At 43.4% G+C, this 22,593-nt stretch overlaps 2 protein-coding genes across 2 annotated transcripts in view; both read right to left on the bottom strand.

Annotated features, from left to right (window-relative positions):
* Positions 1-756: 756 nt before the first annotated feature.
* LAMP3 (lysosomal associated membrane protein 3) lies at positions 757-17,288 on the bottom strand. The gene is made up of 7 exons (XM_035557350.2): positions 17,139-17,288; positions 16,440-16,654; positions 12,131-12,882; positions 10,684-10,806; positions 7,454-7,511; positions 6,980-7,147; positions 757-4,877 (listed from the first exon to the last, which is right to left on the bottom strand). Exons 2-7 carry the CDS (start codon positions 16,483-16,485, stop codon positions 4,738-4,740), a joined length of 1,287 nt encoding a protein of 428 aa, XP_035413243.1. The 5' UTR covers positions 16,486-16,654; positions 17,139-17,288; the 3' UTR covers positions 757-4,737.
* Positions 17,289-18,004: 716 nt separating this feature from the next.
* The window catches only part of MCF2L2 (MCF.2 cell line derived transforming sequence-like 2), a 139,657-nt gene continuing 135,068 nt past the window's right edge, over positions 18,005-22,593 (bottom strand). Inside the window, exon 32 of the mRNA XM_050712472.1 lies at positions 18,005-22,590. Within this exon, the coding sequence (XP_050568429.1) occupies positions 22,490-22,590 (101 nt within the window). The 3' untranslated portion in view covers positions 18,005-22,489. The remainder of the gene's footprint in view (positions 22,591-22,593) is intronic.

Genomic DNA, 22,593 nt, shown 5'->3' with positions numbered 1-22,593 from the left:
TTATTACAGCATTTTATCCCTGACAGAAGTTTCTTTCTTTCTGCTGCCCTTGTTGGCACTTCTCTAATAGGTAAGTCCCATGCATCAGCTGTCAGCAGCATAAAGATAAGTTTTTCTCCTCCCATCTTTACCACATCTGCTTTACTGCAATTCATCTAACTATCTTAGCTTCTTTAGATATGAAGAACATGACATGAGACTCAATCAGCCATTTCAGAGCCTTATCTTGCACGCAGAGTGAAGGAGGTATCCTGTTTCCCAATCTCTCTGCCCACCCCTCTCTTTCTGAGTCAGCCCAGCTACATCGTGTAGCCTCCCGACAACGAGACGTTACGGGAACCTGCACCCAAAATGGGGTCTGGCTGTGCTTATTAGCCAAACTTGGCTTCAAGTTTCACTGGAAAATCTTTGAAGATGAATCTGAAGAACTTTTGTGTGCCCCCTTTTACTGAGCAGTTTACCCCTCACAGCTGTGTCATGGCTTTGCTATTTTAAGGTGGCTGTTGTGTTATTGACGTAACGAACAGCAAAATCACAGCAAAGTCACATTCGTTGGGGAATTCCTTTGAATGGCATAGAAACTGTTGAATTCTGGAATTAATATCTGGTATTTTCTGAGCTATTTATTTCCTCTGTTTTCCATAACTGAACACTGAAAGGATGCATTCTCTTCCGAAGACTCTCAGAACAGTTCCTAAGATTATTATCTGTGAAAAGAGTTTAAACACAAATTAAAAAACATCCATTACATCTGCTGTGAGTTATGGTCTGTGTTTATTGGACCAATAGGAACCAAAACGAGAAGTAGACATATAAAAAAAGCAACTCAGGAAGTTGTGGGGGGATTAACAGAAAACTTCATGCTATGTTCAATTTTATTTATTTATTTTTAATGCTGATGACACATAGATAGAAATGTCAGATGAGATGCCCAAACCACAGAAAAAATCATTGTCAGAGTCATGGCTAGGATATAAGCAAATCTGTGTATGTGGCTTGTGTCCAAAGCCCATATGGCCCTGCCTGTTTGTTAGACTGTAATTTTATTTTAAACAGCTTAGGTGAAACAGCACTCAAAAGAAAACAATTGCACAGAAATTCACACTGTAAGGACTAAATATAGTCTTTATTGTAGAAATACCAATAATAGAAAAATAATGAGCATATCTTACATCTCATAACAAAGTAATTTTCAGCAACCACATGTTATAGCAAGCTAGAAGCGATCACCCAGACCATCTTCATACACTCAGGAAGCTAATCTACATCTCCCTTCCTCTGTTCAACAAGAAATAACTGCTGGTTTTTAATTTGGACTTTTTTTTTTTTTTGATGACGATATTTTTGTACATCAGAGAGCAACAAAAGACCGAAAGCAATTAAATTTTGCTTTATAAACTCCTTGGCTGCTTGGCTAACTGTGACAGCAGTTGGGATGCTCTTGTATCTAACTTGGGTGTGCGAGAGACCACCGTGAGCGGCCTGCCCTGGGGTGAGAGGAGCAGCAGAGCACCGGGCTGCCTGAGTTGTGCTCGGGGCAGGAGGTGACAGCATGCAGGCTGGGACTTGTCCAATGGATCCTCTGCTGCTGTAAAGCACCAACTCCACTGGACTCATCTGGCTGCATGTCGGCAGCGTGTCATGGGAACTTGCAATTGTTTTATGGGTTTAGAACACGGGCGCTTCACCTCTGCCATTTAGGGCAAGCCCAGAAAGGACTGTAGGCAGCTTCAGAAAAACAGCAAACAAATAATAGCAATAAAAAACATAAAAATTGATCAGTTAAACATGAATATAAGCATTGTTCAATACCAACAGTTGTATTCATGCAAGTGAGAAAAAAATGGGCTGAAAAAAGCATTAACTTTGCATCACTGGTAAATATGCCAGAGGATGTCACAAGATTAAACACAGAATTACCAACCATTAAGAACATCTTTCTAGTCTCATTTTGCTAGAAAATGTTAAAAGACCTCATATTAACATAAAGAACTTTTTCAGTACAGAACATAACAAGAAAAGGCTAAATTCATATCAACGAAAGTAGCAAACCATACAGATCAGACAACCCAAAACCCCAAAGAACATGTGAAATAGGACTTAGTTTTGAGTTGGAAAGATGCCTATTGACCACCACTCAGAACGGCTTCGGGTCAGATTGTGTGTGGAGCTCTGATTTCAAGGCAATGCTTGTTAAAATGTCCACATGTGACAGTTTAGGACACAAGCATCAGTATTGCACGCAGGGGCTCATTTTCAACTGGAAGCACTTCCATATATTTACCTTTAGTTGCTGTACACCTCAACAATTACATTGTTTAAAACAAAAACAAACACACAAAAAACTTTAATACCATATAAAAAAAATCTGCTTTCTAAACAACAGTTCAATAGTATTGAAACTGTTCTCTTCTACTTAGGAACAAATAACTCAGGAATAACCCACAGCTTCACTTCTTCATCAGATGAACAAAACTTGACATTTCACTTTGTTCAGAAGAAACAAGCAGCAGTCTCAAAATTCCCCAAATCTTTCCAGACCTTCAGTTCTTAGAGACAGGAACTTGTTCTCAGCACGCAGATCTCCTGTTAACTGACTGATTTTCATGAGAGAGGAACCATGAACAGGAAGATCACCCTGATCTTTAGGGAGATCCTATTAAGCCCAGGGCCTGAACAAAGACACTGAGGTCAGTGGGCTGTGTGTCCCCTAACGGGGAAAAAGAGGAAGAGCTAAAATAAGCTAAAGTTTTCTAAGTAATATTAACACTGCTGGAGCCTTTTACAAAATAATCATTGAAATACTGGAGCATTCAAATTATTGTGGCTGTATGCTACTTTACCTTTTAATTGTAGTCAGTTGCCTCCCTTGCTCACAGCTGGTTCTGAGTTCTGCCTTGTTCTTCTCCGAGTGCAAAAGTGCTTCAAAATTGCCTTCATCTTTCTTATTTATGGGTTCATTCAGAGTCAAAGGGAACATTTCTGGAGATTGTTAATTACACAGCTACCTGTTATGGTGACTATGGAATGGTGCGACCGCTGAGACGTGTTTCCTGCTTGATGTGGTCCAGCACCTTCCAGGAATTCATGGAATGGAAGGATTTCTTTCCTTTCTCAATTTAAATAAGTAAACTCTCAATGGTTAAATACTAGTAAAAAATCAAAACTATTTGTAAAAATACTTAGGGCAAATTACACTCACAAGGTACTGACATCAGTTTTACCCCATGAAAATGCACTGCCATTCATAGCTGCTCAGGATTTGGACCATTGCTTAATGGAAATCCAAATATCTTCCAGAATTTCTATGTTGTTTATTTCCAAATTAAACTAACAACAAACAAGGAATTTTTACTGATAACTTCAGTCTTTCTTTTGTTTAATGGGTGCCATTCCAAAGTCCTTTTCAAGGCAAAACTTGTACTAGTAACATCTAAGCCATTGCCCTAACCCCTAAGGAGGAAATGAGCTCTTACAGAATATTATTTTCTCTTTTATAAATGTTTTTATATATAATTTCTTATCATTTTCATGTAGTTTGCTGAAGTAAGCAGATTTGTATGTGGTATGTGTGTGTACACGTGTGTTTATGTGCATACGTTTAGCTTTGTAAATCTTGTGTGACAACAGAGAACACTAGCTGAACTTAATTACTCTCATAAGCAATTACTGCTTACAAACCTTCATCATTTGCTTAGCAGGAAACAGACTACAGAGTGTTACAAATAGTGTGCTTTAAAGCAACTCCAAACTATTTCCATATGAAAATCTGGCTGCTCAGCTGTAAGTGCATTGGGTAGAATTCACTCTTGGGCAGAATGTTTGCCCAAAGCCTGTGCAGGCTTTTAGTTCCCATGGAAGCCTTAAACAGAGAGCTTCGGTGGATTTCTGTTTGCTCAAGGACCTTGTGCAGGTCTGCCACAGTGCTGGCTACTGAATCCCCAGCATTTTCAGTGGCAATGGTATGTTCCCACATTAAAAGAGACCCTGTTTGAGTCATCATATCTGCATGCAGAGTCACCTGCAGCTAGAAAAAAAATCTAAAAATACTGCCTTCAGTGTAAGGGTAATGTATTATCACTGTGTCCCTCTGAAAGACTTAGTAGGAAGCAACAAGAAGTTACTAATTGTAACCCTTGTATTTTAAAGGACTACTGGGAATCTGTTTATCAATGGAAGTCATACTTACACTTGCCCTGAGCTTTCAGCAAACACAATATTCCCACAAGGCTAGCACTGAGCTCTGATTTAACAGGGTTGTCTGTAGCTGTGGACTTCTGCTCTGCTCACTGGAATGTTGTACTACTGGACTCATCTCTTCTAAGAAATCTGAATGCCATCTTTAAGAAATAGGTTCTTGTTAACTTTTTATTTTATTTTTAAGAAAAATCTAATTGATTTTGGGGGGGATAGTGATACTGTCTGCTTTAAACTATTTTTGATCATCCGACTTAGGTGGGCTGAATTCCTCCCTTGTCAATAATATAAGGAATTTATTCTTTCAACTTTGGTCATCTGGACTACATCTAAATTAGATGCTAAGAATAGCCTAAAATACAGGGTATAAGTCCTCTCCTTCCCACCTTAATGAAATCACTCCCAGAAACATGCATTAGCTTTAAACACATGGTGTCATTTCACTTAAAAATATGCCTCCAGGGTAGCGAGACTGCCAGGTAGAAGCAAAAACTTGGGACTTCTCTACTTGCCATACACATTTGGAAGTACGAAGGCACCTCATATACGTTCGTATCCTCTATATGGCTTTTTTCTGGAAATCAGGAATGTGATGAACACGATGACCAACAGTCCCAGTATGCTCAAGCCCACAGCGACAGGAACTGCCTTCCTGTTTTTATCACGAAAACATTCTTCTTCTGAAAGTAAAAGGAGATCAAAGAATGTGTTAGAGCAGAACACCATGCTTCTAGACTATGCATCCACATTCCAGAAATTTGTGAATGCAAGCTTTTCTCAAAAGTTCTCAGAAACTTTACTCACTTTACTTTGAGGAAAACCTTGGTCTGTGAACTCTAGGAATTCTTTCTGATCTACTGAAATGCAGTTCAGAAGACACTTAAGAGTTTTTCAGACTCAGACCAAGTTATAGATGTAACGCTGCTGCAGTCTTTACAAAAATGTAAGCAACTTGAAACCAGTGATCATCGGTGCTTTCTTCCTCTTTTAGTGATAAGCAAATCCAGACCACCAGAAGTGAAACTGCAGGTCTCAAGAAACCTACAGGCAGGAGGCTGGTGATGCGCTTACTTTACAGAACCCTTCCTTCGGTGGGGATTTTGGTATCTCAAAATGTACATACACAGCAGATTTATGTAACACTGTCATAACTATTTCACAGCCACTGGAGAATTCTTTCAGAGATAGAACCTGCTTTCTCAGTCCTTTGATTAAGAGCAAAATTAGTTTAATTTTGTGTATGGTATTGGCTAACAGAGATTAGCCTGACCTTGAAGAGAGAGACTCTTTCTAAGCTGCCTCTGCCAGAAGTGGGGCCATACCAAAAGCCATATCTGATTTCATACATCGTAAAAATTCAAACATGAATATGAGGACCAGATGGGACTTTGACTCCTATGAGTTGTCCCAGTTCAGTTTTATCCTGTGAAAAAATCTTCATGAGAATGAGAGCACAGATTGAATTCTCAGTGTGGGTTTTAAGAACTTAAAGGAAGTTTGTAAAAAAAACCCTTCCGTATCTTAAAAAAGCTCCAGATGCAGTTTCCCATTATATTCCTTCTAGAATAAGAAAAGCAGCCAAAATTCTGAACAAGAGAATGAGTCAGACAGAGCCAAACGGAGTCAAAAGAGAGATCTAAATTAAGAAGAATACAGGGGCAATATTTTGTAAGCATGAAGGAAGTCAGATGGCAGAAGAAGGGAATGTTTTATTAGTGCATGTAAAGGGCTGGATTGCTGATAGGCCTATCTGTCCACCTGAATTCTTGTATGGAAAATACCCTGAGAGGAAGTCACAGGAACATAAAGATGTGCTATTTGAAAGAGATTTCAGGGTACCACTGAGACCACCTCTGTTCTGTGTAGAATCTTTCATGCACCTCAGAAGAAGTAAGGCAGTAAACAGAGCGCCCATACTGTGAGACATGGGAATTTCCAAGGTCACCCATCAGCCCTGAACCCCACACCCAGCCAGGTCCTGGCTGCATCCTGACAAGAAACACGGATGGCAACATCCCGTTTCCCTGTGGAAGAAAACATAGATGTGGGTGTAGGGAAGAAGCTGTGACAAGCCCCAATACATTGTGCCAGAATAGGTAATCCAGGGACTAGAGGAATCAGCACTGGTCTGTCTCTGTCTTCCCAGTGAGTAGTAATAAGCTACATTTGCCTTTCTGCAAAACAGACAAATTGCAGAAATAACCATCAGATTTAATTCTGAAACTAGGGAGCATGCCAACCATGCTCCTCCTCAGGAGCACATTTCATCATGTCTAGACACAGCTGCTCTGAAAGTATCATCCTGCATTAACAAATACCCCTTATTAGTTGGAAGTTTCACTGCTGCAGCTGTGGGATGTCATGGGTGTCAAGAACTTTTCAAAACAGCTAAGATCTGGCTATATTGAGAGCAGTGACCTTGAACTGAACTGTATTACATATCAGGGGCTGGAAGAAGCCAGTGCAATGGTGGTGAGCACACCTCCGCTTACTCTAGAAGAAAATGGATTGAGAGGAATAAAATGGTGGCTGTAGAGTTGAACATTTTTAATGAAAATGGGAAACAGAAGTTATTTAATGCAGGAGGGAAAGATACTCTTCTGTCTTCCCTAAGTATTAGCACCATGTTGAAAATGACTGGGAAAAGGGTAAGAGGTTAGTCAGGTTACAGTATTTGGGAAGTGGTTTATATGGTTAAAATCTAGCAGAAGGAGATACCTCAGGCTATCAGAGTGCTGACAATTAGATCTCAGAAGGTGGAAAAGGTCTGCAGATTACTTACCTTTTCCGAACTGATTACCGACAATATCAAAGGCCTGCAGCTGCATATTAATGATGAGTAGCTGGAAGGTCTTCTCCAAGCCAAAGGTTTGCTTGCTGGCACACTTAAAGGAATTCCCCAGCTTTGCTGTAAAATGCTGCTCATGTATGGCTATGTAGTAAAGTACACCTGGAGGCCATAAAGAGGAGACAGTGACAAATGGGCATGCACAGTAACACTGCTAAAACAGCCTCCTAGTGAAAGGAAATGGGAAGTTTTTGAGGACAAAAGGAAAATTTTAAAATTCTGATGAAACTGCAGCCTGGTCACTTCTCTTCCATTTTCATGACAATATTTAGGTGAATGACACATTGAAAGCCTAATAAATGCATAATTTGCAAAATTCAGTGTTTTAAAGATATGAAAGCCTATCCCACACACAGAATAGTTTGATAGGAAATTAACACAGTGAACTTTAAGCATAAAATCACTGACCTTCAGAAGGTAACTGTAATCCAGCCTCAATTGCACTGACATAGTATACAGGAGCTTTCTGAAAAAGAAAATGTGTCATTATTCCTACTCCATCCCTATATTAGTGAACAAAACAATCACAATAGCGAAGTGGGCCCACACAGAAAATCCCAAAGAAACACTTTTTAAAGCATCACGTTCGAGACCCATCCAACTTGCTTGGATGTATTGCTTTTTCTTTTCCAAATCCTTACTAGATAAGCTGGTGTAATGCAGGGATCTCAGATACATCACCAGTTCTGCTCAGTTTGGTGAAACAGGACCGTGCAGATGTGCTTTTGCACACACTGCTCAAGCTAGACATTAGTGTGATACTTGTGGTAACCCAAAGTAGGAGGGAGTTAAGCAAATGTTATACATTGCACAAGGCATGTCATAAGACCAGTTTAGTTTTAGCAACCTGTTTTGCTTTCATGTAAAGTTCCTACAATGCCTGCGTGGGTAATCCTGCACTGAATTGCAAGCTGACCTGCAGGCTGACTGCTTGCATGACCTAAGCCGATACATTTAAAAGTATCTAGGACTCCCTGCACTGCAGTGCGCTTTATGCACAGATGTCCTGTGTGTGAATAAACTGCAGAAAGCAGCCGTGCTTTGGTGTTCACTGATGTTTTGCTCTGGGAGAGGTCAGCAACAAGCAGAGAGCCAGGAGTTCATCTCTACACGCTAGCACCTCTCATTTTCTATTTTGTCTGCCAACAGCAGTCACTACAAATGAGGAATCAGCAACCTGGATGTGTCTACAGGGAAGAAATAACTGCTATTTCAACCCTGTTGACGCTGTTGGTGCTGGCTGGCTTTACTCCATATGCCTACAGACTGCTGACATGGAAAGCACCTGGTACTACAGCGCAGAGCAAAATTTCCTCTGAGGGTCCTGCCTGTGTATGCTCTAAAACCTTGGTGCAACCTGAACACTGTACTCCTCAGGACCGTCACAACATGAGAGCTGGCCTCAGGGGCTTCTGCCTGCTAGCTGTGCTGGAGTATTTATGCAGCAGCCCCATTACTGGCTTTAATTGCAGGTGTGAACACACAGGGACTGGTGAGTGCAGCTGGTTGCGAAATGGCAGCAGACACGAATGTCTCCTGGGCACCCACTTTTAATGTCATGCAGTTTTAAAACTGGTGGGATGGACTGTGAAAGAAGTTTAAGAAAGAAAGAGGTTCTTAGCATCGTTCCTACTTAAAGAAATGCAGAGGTCAAATAACACTTTTTTTTGGCAGCTGTCTTTGGACACAGCTAATGACTTTGCTTGGGGTAAACACCTGCTCCTACTTCACGTATTGGGGGTTAGTTGCAAAATTTCCTTTTGGCGAGTTCTTTGAAAAAGGCACCCAGGAGCGGTGACTACTGAGCCAGCTCCTCACCTCCCCACAGCCACACCATGGCCACAACCCAGCTCCTCTGTCACTCTTGAAAACCAGAAGTGCCTTCTCTGGAGCACCCCTGGTTCAAAGCCAGCACTGTAGCAGCTGGAGAGGCTGTGGGGACCAAACACATCAGAGACAGCAGCAAAAAGATTTCTTATTGCCTCACATTTCAAAGAAAGCTAAGCCGAGCCCTGGCACTCTCTTGAGGCTTATCTTGGGTGGATTGCCTGATGCTGTGCCAGTTCAGGACCTTTTTCAGGACAAGAGAGGTCAAGTAGTTCCCAAAGGTTCACATCACTCTACTTAGCACTGCTATGAGCTGGTATTTTTATGGGTACTTGAATCACCAGACTTTTTCTAAGGATCCTCATAACACAGAAAATGCCACCCTTGTTGCAGAAAGCATACATTTAAACCAAACACTCATGGTCTGAACTGATCCCTTATTTTAAAAGAGCTCCTTGATTTTTCATCTCACTTTTCCTCTGCAGCTTTTAGAAATCTTCCTGCCATAAACTAAAATCAAGACCATTATCGATCAAATCATTTTCTCTGGTCAAGCATTAATGACCAAGTACTCAAGTGTGATATAATTTGCTGGTGCCTCTTGGACTTTCCATGGAAATTTACCAAATTTCCAAGGACCTGCTGGCTCCCAGTTGAACTGAAGATGGTGACTGATTAACCATTTGTACTTTCCTTAATTGTCACTAATTTGAGCTTGGGACTAGGCCATAAGATTGACATTTTAGCCTGATTAATTGAAAGGCACAGGTCAGCAGTAATGGCCAAGTGCAGCTCTATGGAGCTCCAGGACACGGCCTTACTGCAGGTTGCACTCCAAGAGTGTTCGCTGGGCTCCAACCCTTGTATTCTTCCCTGCCCATATCTGCCTGTCTATCGATGTCTTTATACATTCTCTCTTGCCCAAGGCTCCTTGTATATTTATATAAGTCTCCCTGGTACGGTGCATTTTAAGGGCACTTATCTACAATTTTGTTGTTGTAGTCCAGTTGTTTGGAATTTTTCACGCAGAAATTAGAGGAAATTAGGCCCCATTGGCTGTGGGCAGGCTGTGGCTCCTGGGCACGTACATCCGCACAGGTTGCCCTCTGGATTTAACAACCACAGCCAGCTTTTGGCGGGGCAGTATTTATGGGAAGCAAATGACTAACTCCGCACGCATTCAGGTTGCCCCTGAGACACCGTTTTGTAAGAACAACTTGACAGCAGGAGTCAGAGCTCTCAGCACACACACCTTGTTCCTGTGCAGGCTTCCTGAGGCTCCAGTCCCAAACCCATTCCCTCTGTCCCCATCTAATGCAAGCAGCAGACCTGGCCTTCCCCCCAGCTAGATTTTTACCTCTGTAAATATGAGAGGAAGATTTTGCTTAGGGCTAATCTAGACTTTGTATTGCTAGATTGCTAGCTGTAAGGCCATTCTTCAGCACTTTCTACCAAAGGATCTCAGGGCGCTGTACTTACTCTTACACACAAGAACCTTTCAAAATTCGGAGTTCAAACAAGCAAGGCCTGATGTAACATTGAAGGTAGCCCTGCTCTGAGCTGGGGGTTGGACCAGGTGGCCTCAGGTCTCTCCCAGCCTGAATTAATCATGGTTCTCTGATTCTAGCCCCCTGGGAAGGATAGGAATAATAATGCCTCACACACATGTGGAAAACTAGCACTGAGGTAGATGAAGTGCCTTTTCCTGCAGCACACCCTGTGTCACTGTGGTGGCTGGGAGAGGATCAGAGGCAGCCTGGGTTCCAGCTCCTCAAACCTAAACCCTCCTTCCCACCAAATGCAAGAATTACCTTTACTAAAACAAAGTTTATAAACCCTCCGCTGAAGGTGATGTTCAGCACGGACTGCACTGTCCCACAGCTTCCAGATATCTGTGTTGCATTGGGGTTGACAGTCATGTACTCCATCCGCTCCTGTGGAGAGAAGAGACATTCTGAGGCTGCTTAAGGAGAGGAGGGGAAAATTGAGTATGAAACACACACAGATTTATAAATATATTTTTTTCCAGACAAGCTCTGTGTGTCTGGATGAACAGGACAATGGCTGGTGGCTCCATCACGGCCTAATTGCTGGCTGCCAGGGTCCTTCCCTGCTTGTAAACCAGCCCTAGCACCGAGCTGTTCCAATGCATTAAACTGGCAGAAAAGAAGAACTTTCTGCTCATTTAGTGAACAGAAATGAGTTAGAACAGGGTTAGATGAGCACCAGCAATAGTTTAAAGAGAGGGAGCAGTGGGAACTTGTGCGTGAGGGCAGAGGAAAGTTCAAGACAGAGGCAGGCAGTGGTTAGATTGGCTTTTGCATGGGCTGTTCCTCTATCACCCTGTATCGCCTCCTCGCAGTTCATCTCTAACTTCTGCCAACCCATGCTGTGGTCTGAAAGGAGACCTCTGAGGCCCTTAATACACTCCTCAGTTCCCTTGGTCTCAAACACACCTAACTTTTGCAATAAGAATCTCACTGTGGTCTGGTGAAGTCAGGAATAACATTCCCTGTCTGGCTTCAAGTCAGACAAGGGGTGAAAAATACTTTCATCTATATTAGATACTCATCCCACGTTAGAAATGTTCTGATTTTAGGCAAAAATATTTGGATTTGCAATGGGGATATCTCAAGAAGTATGAACTCCAGAGCCTGACAATGTAACCCCACATACTATATTAATGGAGGCTACAAAACTTTAACAGTGAGGGCTACAACCACCATTTCAAGTTTTCTTATATCTTTTGCTGAATTATCCACCATGGGTCACCACCGAGAGAAGGTGGCAGCTACCCAGGTCCATGCTCTGATCCAGCCTGGCAGTTTCCATGCTCCTAAGAACTCCACATGCCAGCATCAAGACAACCTGTCTCTGAATCCAAGTCTGTGAGTTGAAAATTTCTTGCTTTCATTACAACTTGCAGTTTCAAGCCCTACACTGAAGTCAATTCAGGTTTTAACTAGTCTCCTATTCTGGATAATAGAAAGAACACTGGAGCCTGTTCTGCCCTCCCAAGTATTGCTACCACAGATGCATCACTGAAATAAAAAGGCACCCATACATCCCAAAGAAATCATTATACAAGCCAAAGTAGAGCAGCTGAACTGATGGGGCACAGAAAAGGCCTTAGTCTGGTAGCAAACCACTTTATCATACAACCTAATTCTGCAAATTGCTTTGCAAGGAGTAGAATAAATTCCAGCAAATGAAGAAATAGAAATTACAAGGCTGAGCCCTGTAGTGCTTTCACCTCACCTTCTGTTTGTTTTGAACCATCAGTTGCAAACCCATCGCTGCTTTGATGCAGGTCTTGTTCCCACTGGATAGGGTGTATGTGCCAGTGGGGATGGGAGAAGGCTGCGGTGCAAGAGTGGGTCTCACCGTCACTGTACTAGATGAGGTGGTTGTTTGAGTCCGTGGATGAACGGTGGTCGTGTTGGTCATTGCTGTGGCTGTTGGACTTTCAGGAGTTGTTGTTTGATTTGTTGATGTTGTGGTGGGATTTATAATTTTCTTGGCTGTAGCAGTTCTGGTAGTGGTTGTCATTTGCTTCTCTGATGTTGTATTCTTCATGGTTGTGTTTGTAGCTGTGCTTGCGTGTGTTGTCGTTTGGTTGGCTGGGGCCACGGAGTATACGGTTGTGTTCTTCACAGCCGGTGTAATTGTTTCCATTGCTTGGGTTGTAGCCTGGCCAGCTGCAGTTGCGTTTGCTGCTGTTGTGGTTACTACCATGGGAGATGTCTGGCCAGCTGCTCTTCTGGTGGCTGCTCCTGTCTGGGCTGTCACATAGGGGGCTGGTGCTGTTGTTACCTGATGCTGGCCTGTTCTCTGCGCAGTTGTTGTATGGCTCATGGAGGCTGTGCTGTTAGATTGAACCGTGGTGCCTCGATGGGGCGAAGAGTGATAAAGGGAAAGTGGCTGAGCAGAAGTAACTGTATGGTGGAAGGATGTGGTTTGTGGAGACTGCTTGGCAACCGGTGCCACTTCAGCACAGCAGGAAGAAAATGCTGCAAAAAAGCAAAAAATTGAGTAGTCTAAAACATTTGCATTTAACAGTCTTGTTGATACCTGCAACATAACTGCACTGACTTTGTTATCATCAAATGGGTGATATGATTTTGTTCTTCCTTTGGCTCCCGCCATGATAGGAGAGTACAAGCAGACATGCTGGTGGACAACCCATAATTCCTCACCACTCTCCCAGTCTTCACACCTCTGAATATAACTGTTGCAGTGGCAGCACATTGGTTCCTGGCTCCCCACGTGCTGCTTTTGCTGCTGAAGAAGCCAGAGGATGCTGGAAGTGTGAGTAGATCTTGCACAATCCCCACACAGCACATTCCCTCACAGACAGTAATACAGCAAGATTTGCTAGGAGCAAATTATCAGGGTCTAAAGAAGAAGTTCTAAAGAAGAAGTTCTTATGGGTGTTGTTTTAACAGCCTGTACTGATAAAAGGAAATCTGGGTGGAACAAGTGAAGGGATGGTTGGTTACTTACAAACAAAGCATGGAGAAAAGGATTTTTTTTTTGTATTTGAAGGAAGAGAGGAAGCATAATGGTTATAATGATTCAGAATAGTCTGGGAAACCAGTCTGGGAGACAGGGAAATTCCAAAAATGTATTTATGGTGTTGTTGTAGCTATATCAGCCTGAACCCCCAAGTTCTTCATGGGAGATACCCAAGGGGATATTCCAAATGGGGAAGATGAGCCCTCTTAGTGATGGTCTTTCAGCAACGAGAAACAAATTTCAAGGTATAACATTCAGGGGCTTTTTGGACCACATCTAAAAATAGTCACAGCAGCAAAATTACACTTGCATCTTATAACATTTGCAGAAACGTATCCCTTGCAGAACTGTAGAGAAAATATCTGTTTCCTAAATAAAATGAACAAAGTGAAGACAAGGTGGAAGTGTACGTTGTAAGAATAAATAAAGGTCACAACTCGTCTTCTGTTTGAGTCTTTGATTGTGAATATGCACCAAGACACTGAAAAGACAAGATCAAGCCAAAAGGCACAAATCGTGGGCATAAATGTATTCCTTGATGTGCTAGTTAAATGCCTTAGTGCCCAAATTAGATGGAGGACATAGATAAATTCCCATAATACAACTTGATAGAGTTGAAAAGGCACAAAAAACGTGGCAGGACAGATCCCTCAGATACTGAATTTTATCAGAAGGGACCTAAAAATGCCATAATTAATAATCATACTTTAGTTCATTTCCTCACTTTCCCCTAGACTTTACAACATCTGTGGCAAAGCTGGAAAGCAGATAACTTCTCTCCTTCTCTGCATGCTCACATCGATAGGGCCAGCGGAAAACTAGAGCAGTTGCTGTGTACCAGGTACAGGTAGTTCAATCTGAACCAGCACAATAGAGATAAAAAAAGAAGTTGCTGCAATTTTCACTCTTTTTTCCCCCCTTTAAGTTCATGAAACAACCCGTATTTAAATTTCAATGCCTTCAATAGTCAGTACTTCTCAGTTTTTACCTAACCGATCTGTTTTGGTTAGTAACCAGATGACACAATATCATATAGACATAGAGAGAAACATTATTTCCCTAATGCTTGGATGTTGCCCATAGCGTTTAAAGGAAACTTCATTTTTTCCCCTAAAGGTCATTTCAACCTAATTAGTTTTCATCAGAAAAACGTTCAGCCCCATGGGGTCACTGTGGGGTAAACTCCGAAGTGCCTTTGGAGTAGCCTGTGGCTTGTTTCTCACCAGGTGACATACCAGATGTCTCCTCCTACAGCTCTGCCCAACATTTTGGAGCCTCTGCTGGGCCACAGCCATGCTGCCCGTTGGCTTGGGTCATCTTCTCAAAAGGCATTTGGCCACATGGGCTACATCTCAGCAAGCCCTCCCAGGGATGGGTAAGGATCGCTCTCTGCACCTAGTGGTCCTGGCCATCAAAAGTGGCCACAGAGCAACAATGAAGCCCTGAATCCTGCTGTTAGTTTCCATTTCTTTTTTTCTTTGTTCCTAATCTGGGCCTGGAAGCTCCTGTTTTCAAGTCGTGGTGACAGGGGAGGTTTCAGGGGTGAGAGTCAATGCTAGCAAAAGCACACAACAGCTCTGCTTCCAGGCACCACAGAGGAAGAGGAGTGCTCAGTGCCATGACCTGGTAGCAAAATGTCTCAGCCTGATGTTCTGTAATGGGGTGGGTGGGAGAACCTCTTGTTGGGGATTTTTTTCTCCTTCTTGCTAACCACACACTCCCACTGCTCAGCAGCCCAGCAGGTTTGTTCTGCTTTATGCTGCCCGGAAGAAATGTTTGTATTTGGCTGGCAGATTTTGTAATAGTTACGGACACAAAGACCTGACCCAGCTCCTACAGTCAGGGGAAAGGCTCTTTGGTTCAAGCTGTTGAGGAACTGGAAAAACACCAAGATTTTCTGAGAGGTTTCAGTTCTCCGATAGTTTTCTTCAAAGACAGGAGAGGTTTCTTAAACCTCCAACCCATCAGATCTTCCTCTTTTAAATTCTGATTGTGTTTAATTTCCTACCTGTGCAGAAAGACCCAACTTTGGGGCATTAACAAAAGGTCACAACAAATTACTAAAGGCACAATCAAAAACGGATGAAGAGCAGCCAAGGAAAAAGTTCTTCCTGGTCAAAGACATCTTTGCTGACCACTGAGTTATTTCCCTGAGCCTGATCTTGCTCTCCTTTCTTGTATAGATTTTGGGGCTACTTCAGCAGACTGTGGCTATAAAGCAGGTGTAGGAAAGCAGAGCAAACACGGTTGGAGTTGTTTGTGGTTGAGACCCTGTGCTGCTCCCCTGCTCTCTACGCTGCCACAGCAGAGCTGGGAGGGGGACAGTGGGTGTTACTGGTGTGATCCCAGCACTCTGACAGCAAAACACACCGCAGAAACCCAGTGCCCCACCAGCGGGCAAAAAGAATGTTTGCCTGTTACGGTTTCAATCTCTCTCCGTCCATCCTTACCAAGTAGATTTTGTACAGCTACAGGTGCTGAGGGCTGACTTTACATGCTGGGACACATCCTTCACCAGGCTGGCTCCACAGATTTTCACAGAGCAGGACTGACCGGTGACTTTGATGTGGTTTGTTGGCAGATAAGCCCCAGCCTGCCTCAGCCTTCCCCGAACCCCCTGCCTCGCTCTTGCTTTCCTGCTCACACTCTGCACCTCGTGGTGCAGACAAATGGCAGACTCGGGCAACGTTTCTTTAGTTTTTCTTTTGCTTGTTTCACTCAAGACCTTCAGTCAGTTCCGCTGGCCTGGGAATCGTATTTAATTAAGAAAATTTAACAAGCCTACTTCTGATACTATTTTGAGCTGACTCTGTCACAGAGCTTATGTCACCAAAGAATACAAGGCAAATTATAAGGGGAAACATCAGACTAAGCCTACACCAGCTGCAATTAAATATAGGTATAGTTATTTCCTACCAGTGGGACTTTATTGAAAGCTCCCTTACTGTTATGAACAAGATTCCCTCAAGTTTTCAGTCTGTTAAGTGCAAAGAAATAAAAGCAGCATACTGTGTCTCTTTTTTGGAGAGAAATGCTGGTAGATGTGACTTACCGCAGGCAAAGGCGAGCAAGATGAGCTGTGGCACACTTCTTCCCATGGTCAGCACAGCTGCAAGCCCAAGAAATGCTGCTTCTCACCGTGGAGCAGGTCAAAAGGAATCGAGGTTTCCTGTGGGCTGTGAAGTTTCACTTGATGCAGAGTGCTCAGTCACGTGGGTGGAAAGGAGGTGGGGAGGGAGGGCGAGAGCGATGCTGCGCATCTGTAAGCTAATGCAGAAGGAAATAAATGATGTTTAGAAAAGAAAGTGAAAACAGAAAGGACTGCTGGGTTAGCACAGGGGAGGACAGGCTCTCACTGCAACTGAGTCCTGGGGCTCTGCTGGGCCACACACAGCTTTGTGCTCCTCTCTCCAGTTTGGATAACCTGAAGCAGACTGCAGCTGTGCCCCAGTGGAGGGTTGAGACCTGTACTTCCCCCCATGTTCTTTAACAAAGTAGTTTCTTTAGGGTTTAACTCCTTCTCTGAGTTTAAGGCACAGAAGGGAGAGGTGTGATCTCTGGCTGCCTCCTCAGAGAGCCTGCTCAAAGACAGACAGGGCTGAGCAAAGTCCCAGAAGGGCTCTGGTCCTAGCTGGGGACTGTCAGCAGACTTTGCTGCCCAAGGACTGAGCAGGGTGAGGGTAGATCCCCGAGCTGGCTCACCGTTAGCGTTGTGTCCAACCCCACTCCCCAGCAGAACGCAGTGACTCACCTATGTCCCACGCTGTCCTCTGTGAGCCATGCCAAGTCGGGACAGGAGCCGCATGGGCAGGTCCCGGCGTGCGGAGCCACACGCCAGAGATCTGCAGCAGAGCATTACACCTGCCCGTGTGTGCAGCCGGATTCCAGCCCTGCACCCTTGCCATGGGGTCTGCTTGGTGTGGGGGAAGCAAAGCCACACACACCCCAGAAAAAGCTTAATGGATGTAGAAAAGGGTAATAAGCTCATGGAACAGGAGAAAGGGTCTGGGATCTGGCATGGTCCTGATTCTTTTTTTTTTTTTTTTCCTCGCATCAATATTAAAATGCAGTAACATGACAGGGCCAATAACTTGAAAACTCAGGTGAGGTGAAGCTTGCCCCTAGAAATCTGGATGCTGATTAAAATTAGTTCCAATTTATTTTGCTCTCTGTATTTGCACTGTGTTTCTGCATTCTCATTTTTACCTCCTTGCCCTTCTACATGATCCACAACACGCACTTTTATCAATTAGCCCTCCTCAACAACCCACTGGTAGCAGACATCCTGGGCTAACTACAGTACAGTTATCCTACAGCTTCCTCACCTTATGACTGCAGCATGAGCGTGTGCAAATCTCACCTGTCTTGGTGAACCTTTGCACTTTCCTAAGACTCCCAGAGATTCAGGAACAAGACTAGGGGAGAGGGGCAAAGGAAAATTAAAACAACACTTTTTGCTTTTTGTGACACATGCATGTTGCGCTAATAAGGTTATATTGGATGGATGGGTGGGTTTTTTTCAGCTATGCTGATGGGCCTTTAGCAGTACACATTTATTTTGAACTGAAAGCTCATGTGACTTGTTGCTTCATATAGAGACACCAACCACAATGCTTTGTACTAGTTATAATTTTTGTAAATTTCAAACAAAGTGTGGTTCTACATAGGTCAGAATGGCCTAATTACAGAAAGTCCATCTGCACACTTTTTTTTTCTTCTTGTAATAAATTCATACATTCTGTCTTGACTGGAAAAAAGGACAGGTAATTCTGTGCTTTTTCCCTGTCTGATTATCTCTCATCAGCCACAATATACAAATACATCATTATCAACACCATGGAAAATATGTAAGAAAAACAAACTGTACCAATTCTCAGCTGGGGAGAGGAAATCTTAGCAGCTATCTCAGCTCCAACTGCAAGAAGAAATACACAATTTGGCTCTTTTTTTTTTCCTCCCCCTATTCTTAAATATGTCTAATCATATATATATTAGAAACCAGGCTTTGAGTATTTTTGGAAAGGAAGCACAAGGCCTTTTTCATACCCAATCCTGTCTGAAATCTCAGAACCTAAGAAAACAATGGATAATAAAATGGCTTTTCATCACATACACAACCAGAATATAAGACACACACACACAGCTGTGTTGTGACTGGCAGGATGAGCCAGGGTTCAGACACGGTTTGGCTGAGCCATTTCTGACGCGGACAATGATCACTGGTCTGATTCTCCATTCAGTGGGGTCTGACAATGAAAGAAGGAGAGGATCATGCCTGGGTACATTCTGGCCTGGTTTACTAAAGCAGCAAGACTGATACCATGGTAATCGCCTGTCTGTCACTGCTTCTGGTAATGAAGGAGCCCATTGCCCATCCACACTCAAATGAGCAGAGGGCAGAGCTTCGAGGATCAGAAGTTTCGGCAAATTTCACAGAAGCTGGCACTGGAGCAGAGAGAGGAGATCCAAGCCAACACCTCACCCCGGAGAGCGTATCTTGCTAGTGCAGACCCTCAGGGAACAGCCGGGTGGCCCGGCAGCTGGCAGGGCCTCGCTGGTCAGGAAGCAAGGGCACGGTGTTCAGCCATGTGCTGCTATGGCACAGATTTACCTTGGGCCTTGTCTTTTCTACAGCTGAAACTTTGTGGCTACTTCTAAATGACTGCTATATTACCTCCAAACAACATTGAAATGAAATCCATATTTGGAAACCACCATTTTTAGGTCCATCTATCTGAACATGATAGTCTCAAAGGCCTACATACAGAACAACTATACCTTAATGTACACATCAGCGTTGCTGGACCGTGGCAGATAATATTCCAAACTGTACATGGAGAGTCATGGAGAGTCATTCCTTTAATTACCACCTTGCTTGACAAAAATACACTAATTAAAAGACTATCCTGTCCACTATTAAAAACAACAACAACAACAAAGTCATCAAACCCCATTCTGTCGCATCAGCAAAACCAGAACATTAGTCCTTGTTGGCTGCCCTCAGACTTGTCAGCAGCCTGACCTTCCATTGAAATTTATTCTTTAAAAAAGCAAAGCCAGCAGTGTCGCACTGTCTGAGAAGCACTGCAGACATCAGCCAGGCAAAGGGCTCCGGGAACTCCCCAGCAGCAGCTGCAGCATGGTCTGAGTCTGGGATGTGGGGACAGAAACAGGCAGCTGCCTTTGGCTCTCTGGCTCTACAGAGAGCTTAAAGACACAACTAACTGGTGTGGGCTCCCTGCTCAGGTTCAGTGTGTCTGAGAACAGCTGTGGCACAAACGGCTCCCAAAGACCGCTGAGACCCGAGTGCTGTGTCACTGCTGCACACAGCCATGGGGCAGGGAGTCACCAGCCAGCCTCAGGACATTCCTGGTGCAGGGGTAACTCAAACTTTGGTCCAACAGGATAAAACATGAGATATTGGGGAAAAAAAAAAAAGTTTTCAAAAGCAAAGTAGGAATGAGAATTGTTATAATCCAACCCATACCTTTGCAGTTATCAAATGGGTTGGTCTGCTGGGAGAGACAGGAGACACTTCTGCAGTAATCCTCCTCCCTGCTCCAGCTCCTGAGTACTCCACAGGATGCCACTGCTGACACTCAGGTACGGAACAGTGGGACACGTGAATGCTTTGCTTTCCCCGAAAGGTCCCCAGTTTTTGCATACATGCTAGAATTTAACATCAGAGTTGGACATGAGGGAAATCCAATACCTCCCATTTCACAGGGAGATACCGAGGCACCAGGGGATACAGGAGCAGCACACTGACACCCTGCACACGGCAGAGGTAGGAAAAGGACTCGCAATACCTGATTTTTAATCTCCAGTTCAAACAAAGACTTCCCACTGCCATGTCACCATTAGAATGAGATTCCTCCACAGAAACTCCAAAGTGCAGGTTTGGGTCTTCCCACGAGTGTGCAATGTCACAAATCCTAGTTTTGGCAGTTTCATATACACAGCGTAACCCTTCCCCATCTCTCTCTCACACACACACACACAAAAGCTTACTATACTCACTTAGTAATGTGCAATCAAAGCTCCCTTCCCTGTTCCTCTCCTGTGCATAGGGCAGGGGTAGACAGGAGCACTGTTATCAGGCCATGCAAAAATTACTGAAAGTAATATAGAAACCAAAGTGAAGTAGTTTTATGGAGAGGATTAAATAATTGCACTACAAGAAAATGTCACTGCACATTTCCTTGGGGGACTGAAAGGAGTCAGTTCTTCCCTCAAGATGCTCATAACTTCAGCAGATTTTAGCAGGAATCATGTTCCTGGGAGCCTACATGTCATTTTTAACGTAAATGACCAGCACAAAATGTACAAGCTCTTATCTCTGTAGGACAAAATTAGCTACCAAAAAGTTACAGTCCTTTTGTCACGAACAGAAAACGTCAGAAACCAGAGTTTAGAAATTGAGGGTTAGAAGAACATTATTCATGGGGATTCACCACCGCAGTGCAACTCATAATTAACCAATAAGCCTTCACAGGCAAACAAAATCTGAATAAGCCTTTACCTACCTACTTCAAAGCTCTTTCTTGAATGGGACTATCTACTTGCTTCGCAGCTATCCTGACTCACACACTACGATATTTGCAATACCAGCCTTCACTGAGACGCAAAGAAAAACATTCAGGTCCCTGCAAAGAAGATAGCAAACACGTTACAGACTCCTACTGTTTTGCTAAGAGGCTCAGTTACTAAAGAGTGTTATTTGGTTTTGCTTTCTCTCCATTTTTAGTTATCTTGTCCCCTTTATTATTTACATAGAGCATCACTGTTCTCAGAGATAAACAAAAAATCTCTAATTTCAAAAGCCAATCACTTAGTTTTGAGCTTTCAGGGACATTTTTTCCAGTCTGATCTTCACCTGTTTGCAACCTTAGTCAATACTATTTTTTACTAAAGTATTAGCAGCTTTTGTGGGACCTAAGACCCAATTACCATCAAAATGCCTTCACACCTTAACAGCTGCTCTAAATGAGCTAATGGCTTGTATAGGAATAATAAAATCTGTTATCACTTTATATTGTACATTACATCCTTATGTGGCAGAGATTTGGTACAGTCCTTTAACCAAATGTCCTGGAAATAAGTATTTAACTACAACACTTTATCCACTCATTGGAGCATCTAATGCTCACTGCCTATTTGCGATGCTTAAGTATATTCCATGTGGGGGATGAAATGTTCCTACTCCATAGCCCAGCACACAAAAAAAGCATGCAGTCTACTCAAACATATGACATTAAATGGCATTCAATTGAATTCTCGGCACCAAATGCAAAGGATTGTGAACCAGCAACCACAGACTGCAGAGGGGGCAAAGGAATGACTTCTATTACATAAAGAGTTAAACATGTTCTTTGTCACAGTAACTGTCACACATCCTTGCCTCCTGGCTAAGCACTGCACCTCCACATCATGGCCAGGAGTTGCCATCTGCATCATCCCAAAATAATGCTGTGTGCAGCAGGTTGTTCACTGTGCCATTGCAAAAGTAGTCAAGTCATTGCTGCACGAAGCCTCTCTGATGGTCCAAGTCAGAAGTTTCCTTTCCACAGCCAACCTAAAATGTGATGGTTTTGGTGTTTACCATCAGCAAAAAGGGCACATTTGTGATGTATCAGCTGGAATTAAGGAGGGCGGGGAAGGCACAGCCACTGAGGCAAGCAAATGGAAAAACCTCCAGGCGACTCCATAGTAGAGCAAGAACTCAAATCCATGTGTGTGTCCCTCTGCAGTAACTCGGTGTTCAAGCAAAGTTGCCAAAAGGTGCGTGCATAGTAACTCTCCAGCTCTGCTGTCGACCTAATTTAGGCCACATCTTCTGAAACAGTTTGATAAACAATGCAAGAAGCATTTTTCTCCTCTAATACTGATGGTGGGTTTTGATGCTGTCTGGATGTTCATGTTCCCTTTAGGTTTGTTTTTCCCACCTTGCCAGGTGGGCATTGTGGTTCTCATCTGTTCATGCTGATGAAGTTTCAGAGAATTATGAAGCTCAGAGCTTGTGAGAAAGGCAACTTTGATCCAGTGTCCACCCAAAATAAACAAAGAGATGGATAGGGTCCTGAGGAAGGCTGGTCCTACCATTCAGCTGCCAGCCCTCTGTTCTGCTGGGAAGCTTTTGGCCACCTCACTCTCCTTGGTGTCTGACTCTACTGAGGCCGTGCTGCAGGAATCATTGTACATGTCTG

This window comes from Cygnus atratus, chromosome 9 (genome assembly GCF_013377495.2).
Source record: "Cygnus atratus isolate AKBS03 ecotype Queensland, Australia chromosome 9, CAtr_DNAZoo_HiC_assembly, whole genome shotgun sequence".
Classification (NCBI taxonomy): Eukaryota; Metazoa; Chordata; class Aves; order Anseriformes; family Anatidae; genus Cygnus; species Cygnus atratus.
Note: the sequence above shows the minus strand (reverse complement) of the source record. Positions and strands in the feature narration are given on the sequence as shown.